The 24804-nt window shown below is 38.0% G+C and overlaps 1 protein-coding gene across 1 annotated transcript in view; it reads left to right on the top strand.

Annotated features, from left to right (window-relative positions):
* LOC124108486 (zinc finger protein 708-like) overlaps nucleotides 1-24804 on the top strand; it is a 77462-nt gene that overhangs the window by 29088 nt on the left and 23570 nt on the right. The window contains 1 exon segment of the mRNA XM_046466945.2: nucleotides 22583-22709. Within this exon segment, the coding sequence (XP_046322901.1) occupies nucleotides 22583-22709 (127 nt within the window).

The raw sequence follows: 24804 nt of genomic DNA, 5'->3' as shown, positions 1-24804 counted from the left end.
TTGATTAACTTTCACTTGAAGTCCACCTTATTTGCTATAAGAATGGAAACCCCTGCTTGCTTCTGCAGTCCAAATGAGTGGTATTTTTTCCAACCTTTCATCTTCAGTCAAGGGTGTCTTTTTCTATGAGATGAGTCTCCAGAAGGCAGCATATTGTTTTGTCTTCTTTTTTTTCATTCAATCTGCCAGTCTATGTCTTTTGATTGCTGAGTTTTAGAAATTAACATTCAGGGTTATTATTGAGACATGATTTGTATTCCCAGTTGTTTTTGTTTATTTTTGGTAGTTAGCTTGACTTGGTTTCTCATTGATAGGTTTTTCCTTTAGAGTGATACCTCCCTTTTCTGATTTTCACTGTTTTTCATTTTCTCCTCATGGAATATTTTGCCAAAGGTGTTCAGTAGTGCAGGCTTTCTAGTTGTAAATTCTTTTAACTTTTGTGTATCATGGAAGGTTTTTATTTTGTCATAAAAATAACATATTGAAATCAAAATCTAAAGTTTAATTTTACTGGATATGATTCTGGGGTGGCATCAATTTTTGTTTAGAGCTCAGTGTATGTTGTTGCAGGATCTTGTAGCTTTCAGGGTCTTGGTTGAGGAATCAGTGGAGATCCTAATTGTTTTCCCCCTTATGTAATCTGATTCCTTTATCTTGTGGCTTTAAAAATTCTCTCCTTATTCTGTATGCTTGGCATTTTCATTATGATGTGCCTTGGTGTGTATCTCTTGTGATTTTGTACACTTGACATCCTGTAAGCTTCATGTATTAGATTTTTCAATTCAATCTTCATGTTTGGAAATATTTCCTGTATGATTTCATTGAATAGATTGACCATTTCTATGCCTTCCTCTATTCCAATAATTGTTAAATTTGGTCTTTTCATGTTATTCCATAATTCTTGAATCTTCTGCTGATCGTTTATTACCATCTTCACTATGGTCAACTTTATTTTCAGGATTATATATTTTGTCTTAATTGTCTGAGGTTCAGTCTTCTAAGTGATCTATTCTGTTGGAGATGCTTCCTATTGAGTTTTTAATTTGTTTTATTATTCATTTCAAGGATTTCTGTTTGTTTTTTCCAGAACCTCTATCTTTTTATTGAAGTAATCTTTTTGCTTCCTGTATTTGCTTATGTATCTCTTTGTCAAAATAATCCTTTGCTTGCCTGTATTTGCTCTCTTACATAATCCTTAATTCAGAGAATATTTTAATTATGTACTTCCTCAACTCCTCCTCTATCATTTCTCCTTCTGTTCTGGCCATGGATTCCACTAATGTAGCATCTTTGTTTGGGGCACTTTCTTCCCTTGGTTTTTCATGTTGTTCATGTATCTTACCTTCTAGCTCTGTGTTTTCAAGGTGTTACAGGTTTTACCCTGGAGGCTTATAGTGTCCCTGCAGGGTTCCAATACCTCTCCTTTAAGGGGGAGAGCAATATACACAGGTCCCTCTACAAATGATATGCAGCCTTAAACCAAATAGCTGCTATTAAGATGTTTATGGCTTTGTCATAATACACAGAAATGGTGAGTTCAATTATTATCTACAATATAAACAGTAGGTTTGCAAAAGGGTCTGCAGTTTCTAGTGGTGGACAAAGAGATCCAGGAGTGGGGTAGGATGAAAGGTTAAGGAGGTGGGAGGTGAGGATATAGAGTTATTAGATCTTGGGAAGAGTGAAAGAGGAATGAAAAGAAGTTGGATAGTAGTATGAGAAAAGAGAGGAAGTGATTTTGGGGAGACAAGTAGGAAGACAGTAGAGAGAATACAAAAAACAAACATAAAATTTAAGAAATGAAAAATGTAGAAATAGGAGATAAAAGAATATACAACACAACTGTAATATACTATTCAGGCCTCCCAGACCTCAGTAGCCTAACCTATGAAAAGTTCTTGGTTTTACAAATGTTGGGGATGTGAGGGCGGGAGAAGAGGGAGACAAAGGAGGGGAAAAATTATCAAAGGAAGATACATGATTGTTTTTGTTGGAGTTCAGTATTTTTCCTGCTTCTTTTCTCACCTACTAGTTTGGGTTGTCTGTTTGCTGGTGTCTCCATCCTCAGGGTGGTGAAAGTTATTATAGTGGGCGGGTTGGTCTTGGGGGTGGAGTTCCTGGAAGTGGTGTGTAGCACTTGCCAGTCCCCATGGGAGACTGTACCCTAAGGATTTCCTTTGGGGCCCACCTGGAGACCTCACAATTCCTGGCCTCTAATTTAGTCTCTGAACTCTCACTCAGCCCTCCATTTATACTTCCCAGTCAGAAACCTCTCTCCCCAGAGGTTTTGTGGGTGTGCCCTGGGGGCTGCACACCTGTTGTGGAAAGCTGTGGTGCAGATGAGGACCAAGCTCTGCAAGCTATGGACCGGTCATGTGGCTGCAAGCAGTGTGCAGGGTTAGCGGCTCCTGGGGAGAAAGGGGGATTTGGGGACTATAGGTACCTTGATATTGCTTCTAGGCCCCAGCCTATGTCCCAAACTGGGAGTTGCCCTAATTAAAGATGGCAACCAAGGTGTTCCAAGTTGGAGGCAACTGCTTTCAGGGATAGCGTGTTGTTTGTGTCTGGCCTGATGGTGGCATTGGGTGGCATGTTCTGGGATCCAGCTCTGTGGCATGCAGTGTTGTGAGTGGCAGCTATCTCCAGACCCTGTCCAGTGTCCCCAGGTGCAGGGCACCACATGTAGAAGACTATGGCAGAGGTTGCAGTGTCCCAAGATGGAGGTAACTAGGGGTGTCCCACGTTGGTAATTGGGGTCCACACAGGAGAGGTAGCTGGGGACCCTGGGGGCAGTGACCATCAGGATTCCTGCATGGTGGGCAGCTAGGAGTCCTGTGTGGGTGCTGATGCTGGTGGTCCTGCTTGTGCATGGTGGCTGGAGGACCTGTGTGGGCTTTGTGGCCAGCATTCCTGCATGGGAGCAGTGGTCAGGGGTCCTCTAAGAACTCTCAGAAACAGTATTTCCACTGCCTGAATCTTAATCTTAGGTCACACAGCATGCAGCCTCCCTCTATCCCACATCTTGGATTTCTCCCTATTTTCTGCAATTTGAATTAACCATGTGACCAAATGCTCATGCTAACGTGACAGTTGCTAAAGCAGGGTAGTTTTTGTCAAAGTTGTGCAAATCTTTTCCAAAATATGGTTGAAGGTTACCAGCTTATTGTTTAAAAAAAAACCAGCAAGACCTTGGGCAGACAACTCCAACATGAAGTATTACTATTTCATGCTTCTTTCCTGAATTGCAATTCATCAGAGATGTGAATGATATTCTACCCTGAGGACATAGCCCCTCTTTTGTTTAGGCTGTCTCATAACTTATGCCATAAGAAATATTCTGAAGCTAAATGTGACATTTAAAAAAATTGCAGTGAAAAACCCTGATTTAAACATGGGGAATTCTGATAATCAAATAGATTTCCTGATAACACTTGTTTTAGTTTTGGAGATGGGTGGATTTCTTTCCTGATTCTGTCTTCTTCTAAATTGAGAACAGGAAGTTTTCTGGCTGGTGAATCTCTCATCTCCTTGCCTGGTAATGTGTTTGTGGCAGACTATGGTCTTGTTCTCTTGGTTTCTGACTTGTAGGGAATAATTTTGCTGATATTCTCACCAGTATCTGCCTTTGTCAAAGAGGTATTGCAACTTACTTGTGTTTCTTGCTTTCTCAAGTTTTTGCTTTTCAAAATAAGATGTGAGATAGAAGTGGTTTTAAATGGATATATATAAGGTGGGAGTTCGCCAATTACTGTTAGAAGCAACAGATGAGCTCGGAACAGTAACAAAATTCTAGATCAATCAGTTGTTTATGTGCATAAGAAAAGAAATAGCAAACATAAAATTAAAGAGATAGTTCTAATGACCATAATATCAAAAGTGAAATGCTTGGGAATTTTTCAAGAAATGTGAACACTTGAACATTTAACATGGCTTGTTTTCAGAAAATATAACATCATCCCTAAGCCACCTCCTTGTTTGTAGTACTTTAACTTCATAGAAAGAAGACAGGAATTAAAAACTTCCCCCTGTGGTGGTCTTGAGGCTAGGACCTAGATGTGTTTTACCAGTGAGCTTTATCATCATCCCACTTTTATTTTTCTTTGAGTTATGGTCCTGTCAAGTTAGTGGGGCTAGACTCAAAGTTGTAACCCTCCAGACTCGGCTTCCCAAGCAGCTGGGGTTACATGCATGTGCCATCACAACCCCTGGCAGGGATTATAGTCCTTTTTGTTTTCTTTAGTTGTAGTGGACAGAGTACCTTTATTTTATATATTTATTTTTATGTGGTGCTGAGGATTGAACCCAGTGCCTCACACATGCTAGGCAGGTGCTCTACCACTGAGCTCCCTCCCCCAGGAGTTACGTTTCTGACTTTAATATTACAGGTTGGCTCAGGATAATATCTAGATTTGCAAACATGTATAATGTCCCATTTTTGTGAGTAGAAGATAGAGGCCACAATGAGAGAAAATTTCTATCCTTATCCTTAGAAGGGGAACATCAAATGTGGGTTCACCTGCAACTTAGAATTTGAAGATTGCCCAGATATTAAAAAAATAAGGAAGAGACATGAGGTCAAGGCTCTGAGGAAGGGGGACTAGGTATTTCAAATTGTGAGGCGGCAGACTGAGAAAATCAATGCTAAGCTACCAGGGTATGGAGAACAGTGTCCCTCACACTTAATTATAGGATCACAGAAGACACAAGAAAATAAACCTTTTAGTGGGTATATTTTTAATAATGATCATGGATGTGTCTTGGTCAGAAGCCATCATTATCACACTCATCCCACATGCCCACACACATTACATCCCTTTTACCTCTTCCCCACTTGAGCAGTCAAACCACATCCACTCCTCAAGGTGCATCCTTGCATGAAGAGGAAGGACTGAGCCATAGTACCCTGGGGATCACAAAGGGCAGATCTTTGCCTAGCTTATGGCAGAAACTAGCAAAGGAATGGCAGAGTTCAGGAACATCTCTGTCTCTCTTCTCTCACAAACAAATAACTAGAGATTTCAATTATAAATTGATGAATGAAGTGAACTTGGGAGTATTTGCCCAAATATTTGGAACAGTGAAAACATAAATGTTCAGCAGCCTTATGTTTTATTTCTTCTGCTTTGTTTTTGTTTTTGGTGCTGGGGACTGAGCCCAGGGGCACTCAACCTCTCAGCAACATCCCAGATGTTTTTTGGTTTTTTTTTTTTGTATTTTTAAGACAGGGTCTCACTGAGTTGCTTAGTGCTTTGCTAAGTTGTTGAGGCTGGCTTTGAACTCACCACCAGAGACACTGGAATTACAGTCATGGACTGGCATACCTGGCTAAGGTTTCATTTCATTGTTTGCACAAGAGCAGTTTTTCCATGTAATATAATCTACTGTGTGCTCTCAAATTGTTGTACTTTGTTAAAAATTCAAAGAGAATAGAATGTTATCTTTGTATTAAAGTAGAGACATAATTTTTTAATGCCTTGACTTCTTTTGAATTGATAAACTAGGAAACTGTCCTGACCTGATTTTATTTATTTTTTTTTTGTACTAGTGATTGGTCCCAGTGTCACTCAACCACAAAGCTACTTCCCAAGTCCTTTTTTAAAAAGTTCTATTTAGACCATCTCACTCCAGTAAGATTGGCAGCCATTATGAAGTCAAACAACAAGTGCTGGCGAGGATGTGGGGAAAAGGGTACACTTGTACATTGCTGGTGGGACTGCAAATTGGTGCAGCCAATTTGGAAAGCAGTATGGAGATTTCTTGGAAAGCTGGGAATGGAACCACCATTTGACCCAGCTATTCCCCTTCTCAGTCTATTCCCTAAAGACCTAAAAAGAGCATGCTACAGGGACACTGCTACATCGATGTTCATAGCAGCACAATTCACAATAGCAAGACTGTGGAACCAACCTAGATGCCCTTCAATAGATGAGTGGATAAAAAAAAATGTGGCATTTATACACAATGTCATTTTTTAATGCAGAGTAGTACTCCAGTCATAGGATTTGCAGGGAAATGGATGGCATTAGAGCAGATTATGCTAAGTGAAGCTAGCCAATCCCTAAAAAACAAATGCCAAATGTCTTCTTTGATATAAGGAGAGTAACTAAGAACAGAGTAGGGTCAAAGAGCATGAGAAGAAGATTAACATTAAACAGGGATGAGAGGTGGGAGGGAAAGGGAGAGAGAAGGGAAATTGCATGGAAATGGAAGGAGACCCTCAGGGTTATACAAAATTACATACAAGAGGAAGTGAGGGGAAAGGGAAAAATAATACAAGGGGGACAAATGAATGACAGTAGAGGGGGTAGAGAGAGGGGAGGGGAGGGGAGGGGGGATAGTAGAGGATAGGAAAGGCAGCAGAATACAACAGACACTAGTATGGCAATATGTAAATCAATGGATGTGTAACCGATGTGATTCTGCAATCTGTATATGGGGTAAAAATGGGAGTTCATAACCCACTTGAATCAAAGTGTGAAATATGATATATCAAGAACTATGTAATGTTTTGAACAACCAACAATAAAAATTTAAAAAAAAAATTCTATTTAGAAGCAGAGTCTCACTGAAGTATGTAGGTCCCTACTAATTTGCTGAGGCTGACTCTGAACTTGTGAATTTCCTGCCTTAGCCTCCCAAGCCATTGGGACTGTAGGTATGTGCCCCCACTCCCAGTTTCTTCATTGTTTTGTAGTTATTTCTCTTTTGTTATGTAAATTCAGGTTCAATAACAGTATGTTTAATAATATACATTCAGAGAAAAGTCAGTGATGTAGGTAAGCAATTTAACATATCCACTAGAAAGTATGTTATATATTCACCATGGCATATTACTCGGCCATCAATACAAACTCACTCCTCTAATGGTCAGCAAAACAGATGGAATTGGATGAGGTCATGCTAAGTGAAGAAATATACACACAAAAAGTGTCACATCTCATATGTTAACCAAAATAAATCATGTGAAAGTGGAATAGTGATTAGTATGGCTGAGGAGTGTGTGGGGCCATCACGGTTGGAAGAGGGTATTTGGATATTTCGAATAGATGTATGTGCATATATAAAACCATCACACTGAATCCCATTAATATGTGCAATTGCTATGTGATGATGAAACCTATCATATCTCATATTTACCTAGTTCCGCACTAAGAACAGAATCCTGTCTTTTGGAATTTCCAGTATATGATGTGATATTATTGATGATGCTCCCTGATAACCACCAGGCTCTCCCTACACATCCATTTTTTTTTTTTTTCTTCCAGACTCTGCACATAGAGTGTGCAGTGTATTTCTGTGCCTGGATCACTTCGTTTAGCTTGATCACCTCCTCCAGCTTCATCTGTGTTATTGGAAAATATTCTTTCATTTCTGGGGTTTGGACCCAGGGTTGCCTTACCAGTGAGAGATATCCCCAGTCATTTTGTTTTTCAGTTTTAAGACAGAATGTTACCGAACTCCTGAGGCTGACCTTCACATTTTGCCACCACTGCCACATACATCATCCTTCTTTTGAAAGCTGAGCAATAAATGAGGTGTGGAGGCACATTTCTTTTGTCATGCTAGGGACTTGGGAGGCTGAGGAAGGAGAATCACTATCTTGGAGCCAGCTCTGCATGTTGGTGAGACCCTCTGCACCTTAAAAGATCTTCTCTCAAGATAATTGTAAAAAACTGAAAAGGTTATATATGTATAGTGATGTGTCTGTGTGGAAACACAATGATGACTCTCTCTTTATTATCTATAATATACTATAGGTTCTTCTTACTGAGTTACTCTTTGATGGAAATTTAGGTTGTGGGTAGTGATGCGGTTAACTTAGGAGTGTAGACATTCCTAAAGATGGATTCCATTTCCTTCAGTTGTTGAAGTGGTTAATGGCAGCTGTCCATTTGAGTGGATTGAGATACCCAGAGAATTGGTGTGAAAGATCTCTGCAGATGTCGGTGAGTGTGCTTCCAGAAGGCTGAGTCAGAAAGCATGGGGAATACCTGTAATGAACATATATATTTGGATTTGGTTTGGTTTGGGGAAAAAAAGCAAGAGAAGCCATCACGGGCTTATGCTCCAAGCTTCTTGAATGGTTGATTCTCCAGCTTTTGTGGACTTGCACCATTGACTCTACCGGGGTCTTTTTTTCAAAGCAATTTCTTTTAGTTAGTTATCCATGACAGTAGAATGCACTTAGACTTTGATATATCATACATAGATGGGATATAATTTCTCATTTATATGAGTACGCATATTGTAGAATCACATTGGTCATACAACCACATACATACATGAAGTAACAGTGTCAGTTTCACTCTACTATCTTTCTTATCCCCACATCCCCTGCCTTCCCCTCCTTTCACTTCCCTCTACCTAATCTAACATAATGCTATTTTTTTGCATTATAAATCTTAATACATATATATACATCATGATTTTTGTATCTGTTTGTATATACCATATGTTGACACCAATTTGTGTCTTCATACATGTACTTTGGATAATGATGTCCATCACATTCCACCATCCTTGCTAAACCCCCCTCCCTTTCCCCTCCCACCCCTCTGCCCTATCTAGAATTCATCTATTCCACCCATGCTCCCCCTCCATACTCCACTATAGTCAGCCTCCTTATATCAGAGAAAACATTTTGCATTTGTTTGGGGGATTGGCTAACTACACTTAGCATTATCTTCTCCAGTGCCATCCATTTACCTGCAAATATCATGATTTTATTCTCTTTTATTGCTGAGTAATATTACATTGTGTATATATGCCACATTTTTTTATCCATTCATCCACTGAAAGGCATCTGGGTTGGCTCCACAGTCTAGCTATTGTGAATTGTTCTGCTATAAACATTGACGTGGCTGTGTCCCTGTAGTATGCTGTTTTTAGATCCTTTGGGTATAGACTGGGGAGTGGGATAGCTGGGTCAAATGGTGGTTCCATTCCCAGTCATTTTGTCAATTTTTAAATTGCTTCTTTTGTTTCAATTTCATTGATTTCAGCTCTGATGTTAATTGTTTTCTGTCATTTACTGATTTGGGTGGTGATTTTTTTTCCATGTAGGACTTTGAGATGTAATTCTAGGTCATTTATTTGTTGACTTTTTCTTTTTTTAAGGAATGAACTTCATGCAATGTACTTTCCTCTTAGTACTGTTTTCATAGTGTCCCTGAGATTTTGATATGTTGTATCTGTGTTCTCATTCACCTCTAAGAATTTTTAATCTCCTCTTTGTCTTCTGCAACCCATTGTTCATTCACTAGCATATTATTTAGTCTCCAGGTGTTGGAATAGCTTCTATTTTTATCATTAATTTCTAATTTCTTTCCATTATGATCTGAGAGAATGCAGGATAGTATCTTTACTTTTTGTATTTGGTAAGAGTTGTTTTGTGGCATAATATATGGTCTATTAGAGAATCCATTTGCTGCTAAGAAAAAAGAGTCTTTGCTTGTTGAAGGATGAAATATTCTATATATGTTAGTGAAATATAAGTTATTGATGGTATTATTGAGTTCTATAGTTTGGCTTTTGTTTGGAGATCTATTTAAGGGTGAAAGAGATTTGTTAAAGTCACCCAGAATTATTGCGTTGTGGTCAATTTGAGTCTTGAACTTGAGAAGAGTTTGTTTGAACATAGATGCTTCATTGTTTGGGGAATATATTTCTAATTGTTATGTCTTGTTGGTGTGTGGTTCCCTTAAGCAGTATGAAATGTTGTTGTTTATCCCTTCTGATTAACTTTCACTTGAAGTCCACACTATTTGATATAAGGATGGAAACCCCTTCCTGCTTCCACAGTCCATGTGAGTGGTACGATTTTTCCCAACCTTTCACCTTCAGTCTGTGGATGTCTTTTCCTGTGAGATGAATCTCTGGAAGGCAGCATATTGTTGGATCTTCTTTTTTTCATTCAATCTGCCAGTCTGTCTTTTGATTGCTGAGTTTTAGAAATTAGCATTCCCAGTCATTTTTGGTTTCTCCTTGATAGGTTTTTCCTTTAGAGTGATACCTCCTTTTTCTGACTTTCATTGTTTTTCTTTTCCTCTTCATGGAATAGTTTGCCAAGGATGTTCTGTAGTGCAGGTTTTCTAGCTGTAAATTCTTTTAACTTTTGTGTATCATGGAAGTTTTTTTTTTAATTGTCATTAGATTTCAATTTAGATGTTATTCTTAAGTTTAATTTAGCTGGATATGATTCTTGGTTGGCATCCATTTTCTTATAGAGCTTCGTATATCTTGTTGCAGAATCTTGTAGCTTTCAGGGTCTCAGTTGAGAAGTCAGCACACATCCTAATTGGTTTTCCCCATAAGTAATCGGATTCGTTTCTCTTGTGGCTTTAAAAATTCTCTATTATTCTGTACACTAGGCATTTTCAGTATAATGTGCCTTGGTGTAGATCTGTTGTGATGTACCTCTTCCACTCCTTCTCTGTAACTTCTTCTGTTCTGACCGTGGATTCTAATAATGTAGCATCTTTGTTTGAGGCACATTCTTCCCTTGGTTTTTCATGTTGTTCATGCATCTTACCTTGAAAACAGAGCTAGAAGGGGTTGCAGTTTTTACGCTGTAGGCTTATAGTTTCCCTGCAGGATTCCAATACCTCTCCTTTAAGGGGGAGATCAATATACACAGAATCCAATACAAACAATATGAAGACTTAAAACAAATTGCTCCTATTAAGGTGTTTATGGCTTTTTCACAATATACAGAAAAGGCGAGTTCAATCATTATCCACAATATAAATAGTAGGTTTGCAAAAGGGGCTGAAGTTTCTAGTGTGGACAAAGGGAGAACCACAAGTAGGGTATAGGATGAGATGTTGAGGGAGTAAGAGTTAAGGATATAGAGTTATTAGATCTGAGGAAGGGTGAAACAGAAATCAAAAGAAGTTGGATAGTAGTAGAAGAAAAGAGAGAAAGTGATTTGAGGAGACATGTAGGTGGAAAGACAGTAGAGAGAACAAAAAACAAGCATAAAAATTTAAAAAATGTAGAAATAGGAGATAAAAGAATACAACACAACTGTGGTATACTATTGACACCTCCCAGACCTCAGTAGCCTAATCCATGAGAATTTCTTGGTTTTAAAAATGTTGGGGATGTGAGGTTGGACGAATAGGGAGAGAGAGAAGAGAAAAAGAATATCAAAGGAAGATACAAGGATTGTTTTTGATGGGTTGTTTTTGTTTGTTGTTGACTTACACACCTCACCAAAAAATAAAAAACCTTTAATAACCTAATTTAAATATGGTAAAATACTTAGATTCTGCCCTAAAAATTAAACAAGTGTGTAAAGACATATAAAAGCAACTCAAGGTCACTTACTAGGCTAAATAAAATGATAATTTAGCTTTTCTGCTTCATTTGTCTCACAGTATTATGGGTGCACAGTCTCCAACATGCACAGGGCATCCTGAGACATTGCTCAATTCACAAAATGCCAGGTTCTCATTTCCCCACATTTGCTTGCTCATCACTCCATCTTAATTGCCAAGAAAGTCTCAAGCCTGGACAACAACCAAATATAGATAATTTGCTAGATAATCATGAACTTTGAAAATTACCTCAGGAATCAAGAGAATACATTAGTAGACCCAGATGTGAAGAAATATAAAATAAACCTACAAATCAACATTTAATTAAATTGCAAATATTTTTGAGAAGTTGAAAAGCTGATATGGTAGTCATTCCACTAGTCCCAGCTACCTGTGAGGCTACAGCAGGAGGAGGATTTGGGCTAAGGAATGTGAGGCCAACCTGGCAAAAACCCAGCTCCAAAAATTCACCCACCAAAAAACCAAACAGCAATCACATTTTAAAAAGACGCCTTCACAGTTCATTTCTACCAAACATGTAATAAGGAATCAATAACAGTAATTCATGATTACATCTAAAAATAGAAGAAAATTGACTAATTCTTTCTGTGAGGCCAGAATTACCAGATAACACAGCATAAGAATAGAAATGGCAGACCATCTTCCTATAGATGTTGACCCAGATATTCAAACCCCTAGCAAACTGAGAATAACAACAAAAAGAAAGATTGGACTTCAAGACCAAGAGGGACAATATGGTCAGTTTCCAAAAAATCATTTTCATAGAGAAAAGTTTTTGCCAGATCACTTACCAAATTACTGTAAAACCTATGGCCAATTAAGACCAGAGAAAAATTCTTTTTCCATCCACTAAAGGGCAGCTATGTGCTGGGAGCCATTAGCCAAGCAGGTATGACAATTTCCTTGCCAGCGTACCCCATGTTGCTGACATGTTGCAGTGACATTGAATGTAGGTGACCTTGCTCAAGGACCAAGGCGGATTAGAGTGTTCCCAGTTTAAGATAATCGTGTTTAGGGCGTTCCCAGTTTAGGTTCCAGGTTTAAGGTTTAAGATTATTCCTGCTGGGAATAGGGCGTATCCTGCTGCCTGAGTTCCCCTTGAGTTCTCACGGGATTCAGACAGTATTCTTTGGGAGATAGAAGCCCAGTGGAGGTGGATTTGGGCAGAGAACGTGGATTTCCCCAGAACATGATTGTAGATGGCTGGTGTGAGTTCGGGAATAAAGAGTTGCTGTTTGAATCTACAAGCTGTGTGGTGGCTCGTGATTGTGTGCCCAGCCAGACTGTGGCAGCTATGAACTGTTTTCATATTTAATAGTGAGAACCTAAGTGTTTCACAATTTAGTTTTAGAAAAAAAGTATTGTTTCCTGACTTCTAAATATTGTTCTGAGAACATTGAATAGGATTTTATACATCAACAGTCAGCATATGCAGATGATTCTATTATTTCTATGTTTCTAAGCAATTTCCATGCACTAATGAAACAGAAGACTTAAATTGGTTCAATAATTTCATGGGTTAAATGGTCAACATTAAGTCATGTAAATTATATACACTAGCAATGGGCAGTGTGAAAAATCAAGGCATAAGTCCATTCACAAATATAGGAAAAATAATTTAAAACGAAAGTATTAAGAACTGTTCACTGCAACGTAAAGGTGAAAGTAAAATACAAAAAAAGAAAATGGAAACAAAATTGGAAAACAGCTAATATCCAATGATCAAAAGTTTGATTTTGTTAAAACTACAATATTTCACAGTGGGTCTGCAGAGTCAATATAATTAAGCCAAAATTCATTTTGTAAAAATTACCCAGCTGACTCTAAAAAAATCATAAAAATGCAAAAAAATAACTCAATATTAAAGTAAAAAAATGTGGTCTTTTAAATAAAAATGTACATTGTAAGCAAAATACATTGTGTAGGATATTAAATTTGGGTAAATATTTCTTGTTGGGAGTCTCCCTGGCTCCAAAGACTAACTTCCCCATCCCCCAAGAAGAGCCGTCCAATGGTGAGCCCTGCTGGCTCACATGATCCTTACCCACCAATCAGACTAACCCTGCTGGCTCACATGATCTTACCCACCAATCAGAAAGCACCCCATGCCAACTGTCAAACCGTTCAACCATTAAACTGTCATAACTGTGAAACCACCCCTGGCTCTATAAATATGCAGAGCTGTTCCTCAATAAATGGGCATTTTCTCCAATGATGATTTTGATCGTTCTTTCATTTCTTAAACTGCTGATGAGCAGTATTCCCCATGCATGAAGTGAGGGTCTGTGTTAACCTAGGAAAAATTGGGCTGGGATTGACATTTCATCACAGCTACTACCTGCTGAGCTTGAGGGAATTTCGATTGCTTTCATGATAACTTTCTTCCTCCCAGATTTTCTGCACCTTTCCTACCATCGGTGTTCTGTCTCGTATTTCACCCAAGTATATCCTCTTTTTATCATTTTTAAGGTTCATGTGTAGGTGAATTTTTTTTAAATTCTCTACCCCTACAAAATTAACTCAGAAACTGACCACTATACTTTGGAAGTTATTTTAGGTCCTCATTAGTGCCATTCTTCCTAAACTACTTTCTATAAATATTTTCCATGTTTGTATCCTATTTTCTCTCCATTTTGAAACATGATTCGTTTATTTATTAATGTAATTTACTACATCTCACAGGAAGCCACATTCACCCTTTAAATTTATTTCACTAATTAAATAAACAGTTACTTTCTCAGAACCCCTGCTTTCAGGTGGCTTTGAATCACTGTGACCAAAGAACCTGAGAAGAACAACTTGGAGGAAGGAATATTTTACTTTGGCTCATCATGGTGTTTGCCCAAGTTTTGAAAATAAAATATAAATTAACTCATTCATGTTGATTTCATGTAAGAGACAGAGTGAGAGACCAAGAGAGACCGAGAGACCGAGATTTGAGAGTGAGAGACACAGACACAGAGACCGAGATTTGAGAGAGACAGACACAGAGACTTCAGAGACAGATAGACAGAGACAGACGCAGTGATTTCAGAGAGCGAGAGAGTTATATTTCAGAGACAGAGATAGAGAAACTTCAGAGAGATAAGAGATGTGAGCAAGATTTCAGATATAGATAGATAGATATTTCAGATATTAGTCATTTGTCAGAGTAGTAAACGGCAAAATCTTCTCTTTCAGTATGTTGTCTCTTTATGCTGTTATTTTCCCCTTTGCTGTGCATAGCCATAACCACTATTGGTCCTTGATATTATTTGCTGTGCTCTGAGTATTTTTTAGAGTGTCACTGCCTCTCACCAAGGCCCTCTCAGGCAATGGCAGCTGGGTTCCCCTGCGTGGAGTGAGGTGGCTGTAAAATAAAGTACACAGGAAGTAATGGTAGAAAGTGGGGATGGGATGGCTCTTAGGGGTCGAGCTTCCACACTGGAAGGGGAGCATGAGAGCCCAGGTTTGGTTTCTTTACATGGGGGAACAGCAAAGGTTTTGCCATAGAATGTTCTTTGGCCACTTAAGGTAGGAGGTGGGCTGTCCAGGCCCAATGGGTGATGCTCAACTCCAGGGCCACCAGAGCAGCCTCCCTGGCCCAGCAAAGACTGAGGTCCCTGCTCTGCATAATCCATTAAGTGGGAGGAGCCAAGAAATTGCTTGCAAACCCAAACCAGAATCCCCTGGGCTCAGGGCGGCTCCCCACACCTGCCTACTCCAGTGCTTCCCTTAGGTTTTATTTCATCAATTTTAAAGTTCTGGGGTGTATTCTCTGGTCTTCAGTCCGGTTGACATTGACCTGTGAATATTCCATTTTCCCAGCATAAGTTGTTAAAGAGGATTTCTTCTCTCCATACTTTGGAACCTTTGTCAATAATCAACTGAAGGAAATTCTGTAGGTCGCTGTAGCTGGTATCGTCTCCCTGGTCTCTGTGTCTCTTCCCAGAAGGACTCTGCTTCTGTCCCCATGGTGCGGTCATAGAACTTGAAGTCAGGAACAGTGAGGGCGCTGGGTTGACGGTCTACAGAATTTACAGGGTTGCAGAACTGCTCCCTTTTCTGGGGTTTTATTATTCCATATGATTTTTAGGATTTTCTAGTTCTGAGAATAATACCATGGGTCATTTGAAGGAGATTGTATTGAATCTATAGGTGGGTTCAGTTAATCTGATGGCTTTAATTAATCTGTCAGTGATGTTAATTTTCTTAGCATTTTGTAAAATTTGCTTGTAGTGGTATTTCTTATCTTTGCTAAGACTTGTAATGAAGCGTTTTAAGTTATTTGAAATAGAATGAATTTTCTGATGTGTTTCTCAATAGATTTATTATTTTGGCCCAAGGTTTTGATTATTTATTTATTCTGCAACTTTTCCGAACTTGTTCATCAGCTCTAAAAGTCTTCTGGTGAAAACTGTACAATTTTCTAAAGTTTAGATCATATAAATTGCAAACAGATGATTTGTCTTTTTAAAATATTTAGTTGTAGGTGAACACAGTCGCGTTATTTTTATGTGGTGCTGAGGGTTGAACCCAGTGCCTCACTCATGTGAGGCAAGCCCTTTACCACTGAGCTACAGCCCCAACCCCTTTCTTTCCTATTTGTAACATTTTATATCTGCCTCTTGCCAAACACTCCAACTAACAATTAAGTACTCTAGTGTACAGGAGTGGTGATGGTGCACATTCTTTGACTGCCCATTATTTTTAGAAGAAATGCACACAGCTCTTTCCTATTCAGTAGGATGTTGGCTTAAGTTTGTTATATATAGTGCTTATGATGGGAGGCAAGTTGCTTCTACTCCTAGTTTCTTTACGATTCTTATCAAGAAGTGATGTTGAATTTCGACAAAAGCTTTCTCCAGCACCTATTAAGATGATCACATGGGTTTTATATTTTGTTCTATTTGTATGTGTATTATAATTATTGACTTGTGTTTGTTGCATGCCTGAAAAGCAAACAACTGGATCATGTTTAATGATTTTTAAGGTGCTTTGAATTTGATTTGATTTGGTATTTTATTGAGCAGGCTTTCATCTAAGTTCATTAATTATATTTGTAGTTTTCTTTCCTATTATGTGGTTTTGATCTTGGAATTATTTTTATGGTACTATGGATTGAACCCAGAAATATAATAACTCTGAACTACAATTCCACTTTAATTTTATTTTGAGGTAAGGTCTTGCTAAGTTACTGAGGCTGGCCTTAAACTTGTGATCCTCCTGCCTTGGCCTCCCAAATTGTGGTGAGTAGAGGTGTACAAAATAGCTGGGCTCTTCTCTAGTTTTGACAACATTGTGATGCTGGCTTCATAGAATAAATTTGAGAGATTTTCTTCTTCTCTATTTATAGAATAAATTGAGAAGCATTATGTTAATTCCTTCTTAATGATTCAGTATTTAGTATAAAATTCCTGTTATATAGAACTGTTTTATTTTAAAAAAATTTTTTGAGGACCTTTATTATTTCTTTTCTTCATGACAATAGTGGAATGCATTACATAATTATCCATTCACACCACAATTTTTCATAATTCTGTATGTAAAGTATGTTCATAGCAAATTATGCCATTATACATGAGCTCTTGATTTTTTTGCATTACAATTCTTAATACACATTTATAACACAATTTATCATATCTGTTTGCATATAAGGTATGCTGACATCAAATTCACATCTTCATACATGTATTTTGTATGATGATGAACATCACCTTCCACCATCCTTGCTATTCCCCTTCTCCCTCCCTTTCCCTCCCATCACTATTCCCTACCTAGAGATAATCTTACTCCCCACCCAACTTTGAGTCACCCCCTTATATCAGAGAAAACATTTGGCTTTTTTTTTTGGGGGGGGGGGGGAGGTTGGCTAACTTCACTTACCATTGTCTTCAATGCCATCCATTTACCTGCAAACGCCATGATTTTGTTCTTTTTAGTGCTGAGTAATATTTCATTATCTATAAATGCCACTTTTTATGCATTCATCCCCTGAAGGACATGTAGGTGGGTTCTACTGTTTATAACAGCACAATTCACAATAGCTAAACATTGATGTGGCTGTGGTCCTGTAGTATGCTCTTTTTAGGTCCTTTAGGTATAGTCCAAGAAGAGAATAGCTGGGTCAAATGGTGGTTCCATTCCCAATTTTCCAAAAAATATCCATACTGCTTTCCAAATTGGCCACACTAGTTTGCAGTCCCACCAGTAATGTATGAGTGTACCTTTTCCTCGCCAACACTTACTGTTTGTCTTCATAATAGCTGCCATTCTGACTGGAGTGAGATGGTACCTTAGAGTAGTGTTGATTTGCATTTCTCTGATTGCTAGAGATGCTGAGCATTTTTTCATATATTGATTGATTGTATATCCTCTTAGAAATGTCTGTTCAGGTCCTTGGCCCATTTATTGATTGGATTATTTGGTTTTTTGGTACTTTTCTTGTTGAGCTCTTTATATGTACTAGAGATTAGAGCTCTATCTGATGTGTGAGGTTAAAAAAAAAAAAAAAAAAACTGTTCCCAGGATGTAGGTTCCCTGTTCACCTCACAGATTATTTCTTTTGCTGAGAAAAAAACTTTAGTATGAATCTATCCCATTTGTTGATTCTTGGTTTTTAATTCTTGTGCTATAGGTGAAAGACCTTTATTATTTTTTAAATTCATTTTTTAATGTGGTGCTGAGGATTAAACCGAAGGCCTCATATATGCTAGGCAAGTGCTCTACCACTGAGCCATAACCCCAGTCCTGCTTTTTATTTTTATTTTGGGTTTGTCAATCTACCTGCTTCAATTTTGGTAGATTATATACACTTATGCATTTAATCGTTTCTTCTAGACTTTCCAATGTACTTCAATTTTCCAGTAGTCCCTGGAATATTTTACAGTAGTCCCTGATAATCCTCTGAACTACATTGGTTTCTTTGGTAAGAGCTCCTCTTTTCCCTCTGATTTTAAGAATTCAACCTTCTTTTTGATTTGCTGGTCTAAGGGCTTTTTTTTTTTTTTTCATTTTATTCATTTCAAAGAACAAACTGTTTCTTCCGTCATTTGTATTATTCTTCCATTCTCCATTTTCTCAATTTTATTTCTGATCTTTATTCTTCCCTTGTGCCGATTTGGGGAATAGTTTGCCTTTGTGTTTTTAATAAGACTGACTTTTTTGTAGTATTTTGCAGTTTTCTTGCTGTTGATTTCTTCTTTCAGGCTACAATGGCCTGATAACATACAAAGCATGAAGTCTCCATGTTCATATTTGTTAGGAAGTCATTCGTGACCTTAGATATGATCTATTTTGGAGACAGTTTCATCAACAGGTGACAATAAAGTGTAATTAGCTATTGTTAAAGTATCTCAGATATTTGTTATGTCCATTTTTTGTATACTGTGCTTTAACTACAGGTCAGTTTTTTTCTTCTAAAATGAGGGCTGATTTTGTAACAGAAAGGTAAATGTGGGCACGTATAATCAGTTTCACATGATTTCAGGAACTTGGATTAACAAATGGTGGCAAATCTGTTGGCACTGGATTTGGAGAGAGTGGAATTGGTAATACAATGATCAAACCGAAAGATGATAACTGGGTTTGATGACTCACACCTGTGATTCCAGGGAGGCAGGAGGATTGTGAGTTCAAAGCCAGCCTCAGCAGTCAAGTGGTGTCCTGAACAACTTGACAAGATCCTGTGCCCAAGTAAAATATGTTTTAAAAAGCTGGGGTTGTGCCTAAGTGGAGAAGTGCTGGGTTCAATTCCTGGTACAAAAAATTACAATGATTGTGTAAGTTGGATTTTTTCATAAGCACATACGTGTGAAGGGCAATCTGAAAATAGCACGTCAGGTTTCTCTATGTGCCACTTATGTGACAGGGTTTGGTTTGCTCCTATAGATGGGCAACCTTACTCTTGTCTCACACAGCTTACCGTCCTTGGGTTGTTTCTTTGTTTTGTCTTCCTGGCCCGATCTTGTATCTAGGTGTGGTAGGTACAAATGCAGGGCTGATGTCCTAGTGGGGATGAGGGAGATGCACTTTGGGCTAATGCAAGAGCAAGGAGACTGGAAAGCCCCTGGGACTGAATGCCTTCTGAGATTGAGGACACTGATCAGCAGGGAAATGATGTTTGGGTTTGACACACAGGCAAATCTACAAAAAGTAGGTATAAAACAGGATAAGGTTGTGGTTGACCACTTGGTGTTCTTAGCTTGTGTCAAAATAGGAGAAAAGATCATTTTAATAATAATAAATGGTATAAAACAATGGATATGAGGAGTGACAAACAATGGACATGAAGGAGGGAAATAAGAAAGTCTTTTTAAAAGAAATAACCAATATTAGTGAGGTACATTTGTGCTAGGGATGTGGTTCAGTGGTACAGAAGTTGCCTTGCTTGTGCAAGTACCTGGTTTTAATCTTCTTCAATTTTTTAATAGGGATTAGAAGAAATACGTTTTTTAAACTTTATTTATTCTAATTTGATATATGAGCTGAATCGCATTCTGCATGATATTATACTAATAGAGCACATTTTTTTATGTCTCTGGTTGTACACAAAGTAATCATATCATTTAATAAATGTACTAAAGATAATGATATCCGTCTCATTCCACAGTCTTTCCTACTTCCTTATCTCCTCTGTTCCCTTCCCACCCTCTGCCCTATCTAAAGTTCATCTATTTCTCCCATACTCCCTTCCATCCCCACTAGGAATTAGCCTTTTTATATCAGAGAAAAGTTTCAGTATTTGTCCTATTGGGATTGGCTAACTTCACTTAGTATTATCTTCTCTAACTCCATCCATTTACCTGCAAGTGTCATGATTTTATTCTTTTATTGCTGTGTAATATTCCATTGTGTAGATGTAACACATTTTCTTTATAGATGCATCCACTGAAGGGCATCTAGGTTGGCTTTGCAGTTTATTGTGAATTGTACTGCTATAAACATTGATGTGGCTGTGTCTCTGTAGTATGCTATTTTTAGGTCTTTTGGGTATAATCCTAGAAGAGGGGCAGCTGGGTCAAAGGGTTGTTCCATTCCTAACTTTCCAAGGAATCTTACTGCTTTCCATATTGGCTGCAGCAATCTGCAGTCCCACCAGCAATGTATGAGTGTACCTTTTCCCCCACATCCTCGCCAACAGTATTGTTGTTTGTCTTCATAATAGCTGCCATTCTGACTGGAGTGAGATGATATCTTAGTTGTAAGTTCTGTGTCTAATTCATTTCTTTGCATACAGATGCAAAGGTGTTCATAATTCATTTTAAAAATCATCATCTCCAGTGAAGTCCTGACTTCTCTTGTGTGTTTGAGTTTATTTCTAGGTTTTCATTCCACTAATCTCACCTTGCCACATCTCACCTTTTGAGTTACTATAAGTTCATAGTAAATCTCAGCATCAGATATTTCAGTCCTGTAACCCTATTCTACAGAATTGTTGATCACTCTGAATGCCTGCCTTCTCCATATAGCCTTTAGAAGCAATTTTTTAATATCTGTGCAACAGGTTGTTAGGATTTTATCATGGTTGTGTTTAATTCATTTATTAGAGTTATAGATAACTAATATATTAATATTGAATGCTCCTTTCTATGTTTGGTAGTTGTAGGGTCCCCCAATTTACAGGAAGTTGATCAGCAGTATAAATGACATTCTGGGACTTATAAGTGGCATCAGAATTAGGTGAAAGACTGCAAGTTTGAGACATGAACTAGTGACATTTGTGCCAACCAGTGCAAACAATATGTTCTTTTTTAAAAATATTTTTTAGTTGTTGATGTACTTTTATTCTTTATTTATATGTGGTGCTGAGGATCAGACCTGCTGCCTCACACATGCTAGGCAAGTGCTCTGCCACTGAGCCACAACTCCAATTTGATTTTCTGCAAATTCACACATTTTCTTCTAGAAACATAAATTTTAAAGGACATTGTAGGTAAGGACCTTAAACTGACTGCAGCTATGTGTCTTTTAACTGGTGAGAATTGTAACTCTGGAAGACTAAGTATTTCCTTTCTTTGCAAAAGGAATCTGAGGTATGTGGACCTTACTTTTAGCTGCCCAGAATTGCCTGACTCACTGCTTAGGAATGAGTCACAGAAGGCCACAGTGTTACAGTGAGGGTGCTCCACAGTTTAGAAAATATATTTATTCTAACATGTCAGGATTTTTATTTATTTTACTTTATTTTTTTTGCATTTTGTGAACAGTGACTGTAATCATCTACTAACCTGATTTGTCTCATTCCTTTCATGAAATCTTGATACCATACAATTCCAATTGGCTCAAGTATTTAAATACTTTGCTATTGAAGATTTTTAATTGGTTATTTGTGTAGATGGGGTGATTATGCTCTGATGTCAAGGTAATTCTTCCAATAAAGTAACTAGAATCCATCCACACATGGAGTTCCCACATGGAAAACCTGTGTGGACACTTCTGGTGTCTTACTGATCTCATCTTCCTTTTGCACACAGAAATGATGACAGTCCTGTGCCTGTTTTATGAGTAATAATTTTATTATGTATTTCCTTAGTTGTATGAATTTTAAGTAACTTATTGTTATAATTGTAATGGAAAAGTAATGATATTAAAAGGTCTTTTTTCTTTTATTAACCATTACTTTGCCTCAGTTTTTTGAACACATACATGCTGCTGTCTGGGCCTCTATTGAACCAAATTTATTCACTCTTTGAATTGCTTGTAGAACTTGGAAATATTTCAAGGTTGTCTATTCATGAAGTGGAAGAATCACTTTACATGTCTCCAAATGTTAATATTTTATGAATATTTTACACATTGGGAATGTGTCATGGATCATACTTGATACTAATTATATTCAGGAGCTCAATCTATCTCATGGATACAAAGCAGAGAGAATAACTACCAGACTGTTTTCAGATGCTTTTTTACCACTCTTTTTGTCTCCCTTAGACACAGTCACCTTATGAGAATATCTCTGACAAGTCTGATTTGCATCTGGAATGTCCCCCAAATTTCATTCACTGATGGCAGAAGACTTAGGAGTTGGGCTTTTAATCATTTCTTGGATTATGGTATATATCCTTCACTTCATTCTGATATGAAATACATACAATGTTTTTGGACTTATGTATTTTCCTCTGAATTAGATAATGGAAAGTATCTTATTACATAATTAAGGTCACTCTCCTACATGACAGTCAGTTCTACTAACTCTTAATTCAAACTAAAAACTGAATAACAGTTTAGTCCGTGTGCTATTGATCTACCAATTTGTATTTCAGGAGCCTTTGACATTTGGGGATGTGGCTATTGATTTCTCTGAGGAGGAATGGGAATGCCTGAATCCTGCTCAGCAGAATTTATATAGAGAAGTGATTTTGGAGACCTACAGTAACCTGGTCTTTGTGGGTGAGCATAAGTTTTTTTTTTCACTAAAACTTCCTCATCAGAGTTCTTTCTGAATATGTGTAATGGATTTTCTGTGAAATTATCTGCCATGGAATGAAAGTCAAGATGGAAAAAGACTGCTCTTTTGAGAGTTGGTGTAAGTTGTATTTGAATAAGAGGATGTGTAAAATAATACATCAATGGATATTTACAGTTTGGTTGGTTGGTTTTTTTCTTTATTTTTTCATTGTGTACAGTAGGATCCATGTTATAGACTGGGATTCCTGATATCAGTTAATTGCTTCAAATTAAAAAAAAAAAAAAGAATCATGCATAACTTAATTTTTTATTGTGGGTTGTTCAAAACATTACAAATTTCTTGACATATCATATTCCACACTTTGATTCAAGTGGGTTATGAACTCCCACCTTCACCCCATACACAGATTGCAGATTCACATCAGTTACACATCCATTGATTTACAAATTGCCATACTAGTGTCTGTTGTGCTCCGCTGCCTTTCCCATCATCCACCCTCCCCCCTCCCCACCTCTCCCCTCCCCTCCCCTCCTCTCTCTCTACCCCCTCCACTGTATAACCCTGAGGGTCTCCTTCCATTACCATGCAATTTCCCTTCTCTCTCCCTTTCCCTCCCACCTCTCATCCCTGTTAAATGTTAATCTTCTTCTCCTGTTCTTCATCCCTACTCTGTTCTTAGTTATTTTCCTTATATCAAAGAAGACATTTGGCATTTGTTTTTTAGGGATTGGCTAGCTTCACTTAGCATAATCTGCTCTAATGCCATCCATTTCCCTGTAAATTCTATGATTTTGTCATTTTTTAATGCAGAGTAATACTCCATTGTGTATAAATGCCACATTTTTTTTATCCATTCGTCTATTGAAGGGCATCTAGGTTGGTTCCACAGTCTTGCTATTGTGAACTGTGCTGCTATGAACATCGATGTAGCAGTGTCCCTGTAGCATGCTCTTTTTAGGTCTTTAGGGAATAGACCAAGAAGGGGAATAGCTGGGTCAAATGGTGGCTCCATTCCCAGCTTTCCAAGAAATCTCCATACTGCTTTCCAAATTGGCTGCACCAATCTGCAGTCCCACCAGCAATGTACAAGTGTACCCTTTTCCCCACATCCTCGCCAGCACTTGTTGTTGTTTGACTTCCTAATGGCTGCCAATCTTACTGGAGTGAGATGGTATCTTAGGGTGGTTTTGATTTGCATTTCTCTGACAGCTAGAGATGTTGAGCATTTTTTCATGTACTTGTTGATTGACTGTATGTCCTCCTCTGAGAAGTGTCTGTTCAGGTCCTTGGCCCATTTGTTGATTGGGTTGTTTGTTCTCTTATTGTCTAATTTTTTGAGTTCTTTGTATACTCTGGATATTAGGGCTCTATCTGAAGTGTGAGGAGTAAAGATTTGTTCCCAGGATGTAGGCTCCCTATTTACCTCTCTTATTGTTTCTTTTGCTGAGAAAAAACTTTTTAGTTTGAGTAAGTCCCATTTGTTGATTCTAGTTATTAACTTTTGTGCTATGGGTGTCCTATTGAGGAATTTGGAGCCCGACCCCACCGAATGTAGATCGTAGCCAACTTTTTCTATCAGACGGCGTGTCTCTGATTTGATATCAAGCTCCTTGATCCATTTTGAATTCACTTTTGTGCATGGCGAGAGAAAGGGATTCAGTTTCATTTTGTTGCATATGGATTTCCAGTTTTCCCAGCACCATTTGTTGAAGATGCTATCCTTCCTCCATTGCATGCTTTTAGCCCCTTTATCAAATATAAGATAGTTGTAGCTTTGTGGATTGGTTTCTGTGTCCTCTATTCTGTACCATTGGTCCACCCGCCTGTTTTGGTACCAGTACCATGCTGTTTTTGTTACTATTGCTCTGTAGTATAGTGTGAAGTCTGGTATCGCTATACCGCCCGATTCACACTTCTTGCTTAGCATTGTTTTTGCTATTCTGGGTCTTTTATTTTTCCATATGAATTTCATGATTGCTTTCTCTATTTCTATAAGAAATGCCATTGGGATTTTGATTGGCATTGCATTAAACCTATAGAGAACTTTTGGTAATATCGCCATTTTGATGATGTTAG

The sequence above is a fragment of the Marmota monax genome, unplaced genomic scaffold (genome assembly GCF_021218885.2).
Source record: "Marmota monax isolate L192 unplaced genomic scaffold, Marmota_monax_Labrador192_F-V1.1 WCK01_AAM20220418_F8-fsc00249, whole genome shotgun sequence".
NCBI classification, from domain to species: domain Eukaryota; kingdom Metazoa; phylum Chordata; class Mammalia; order Rodentia; family Sciuridae; genus Marmota; species Marmota monax.
The sequence above is the reverse complement of the archived record's forward strand: the minus strand, read 5'-3'. Positions and strand labels throughout refer to the sequence as shown.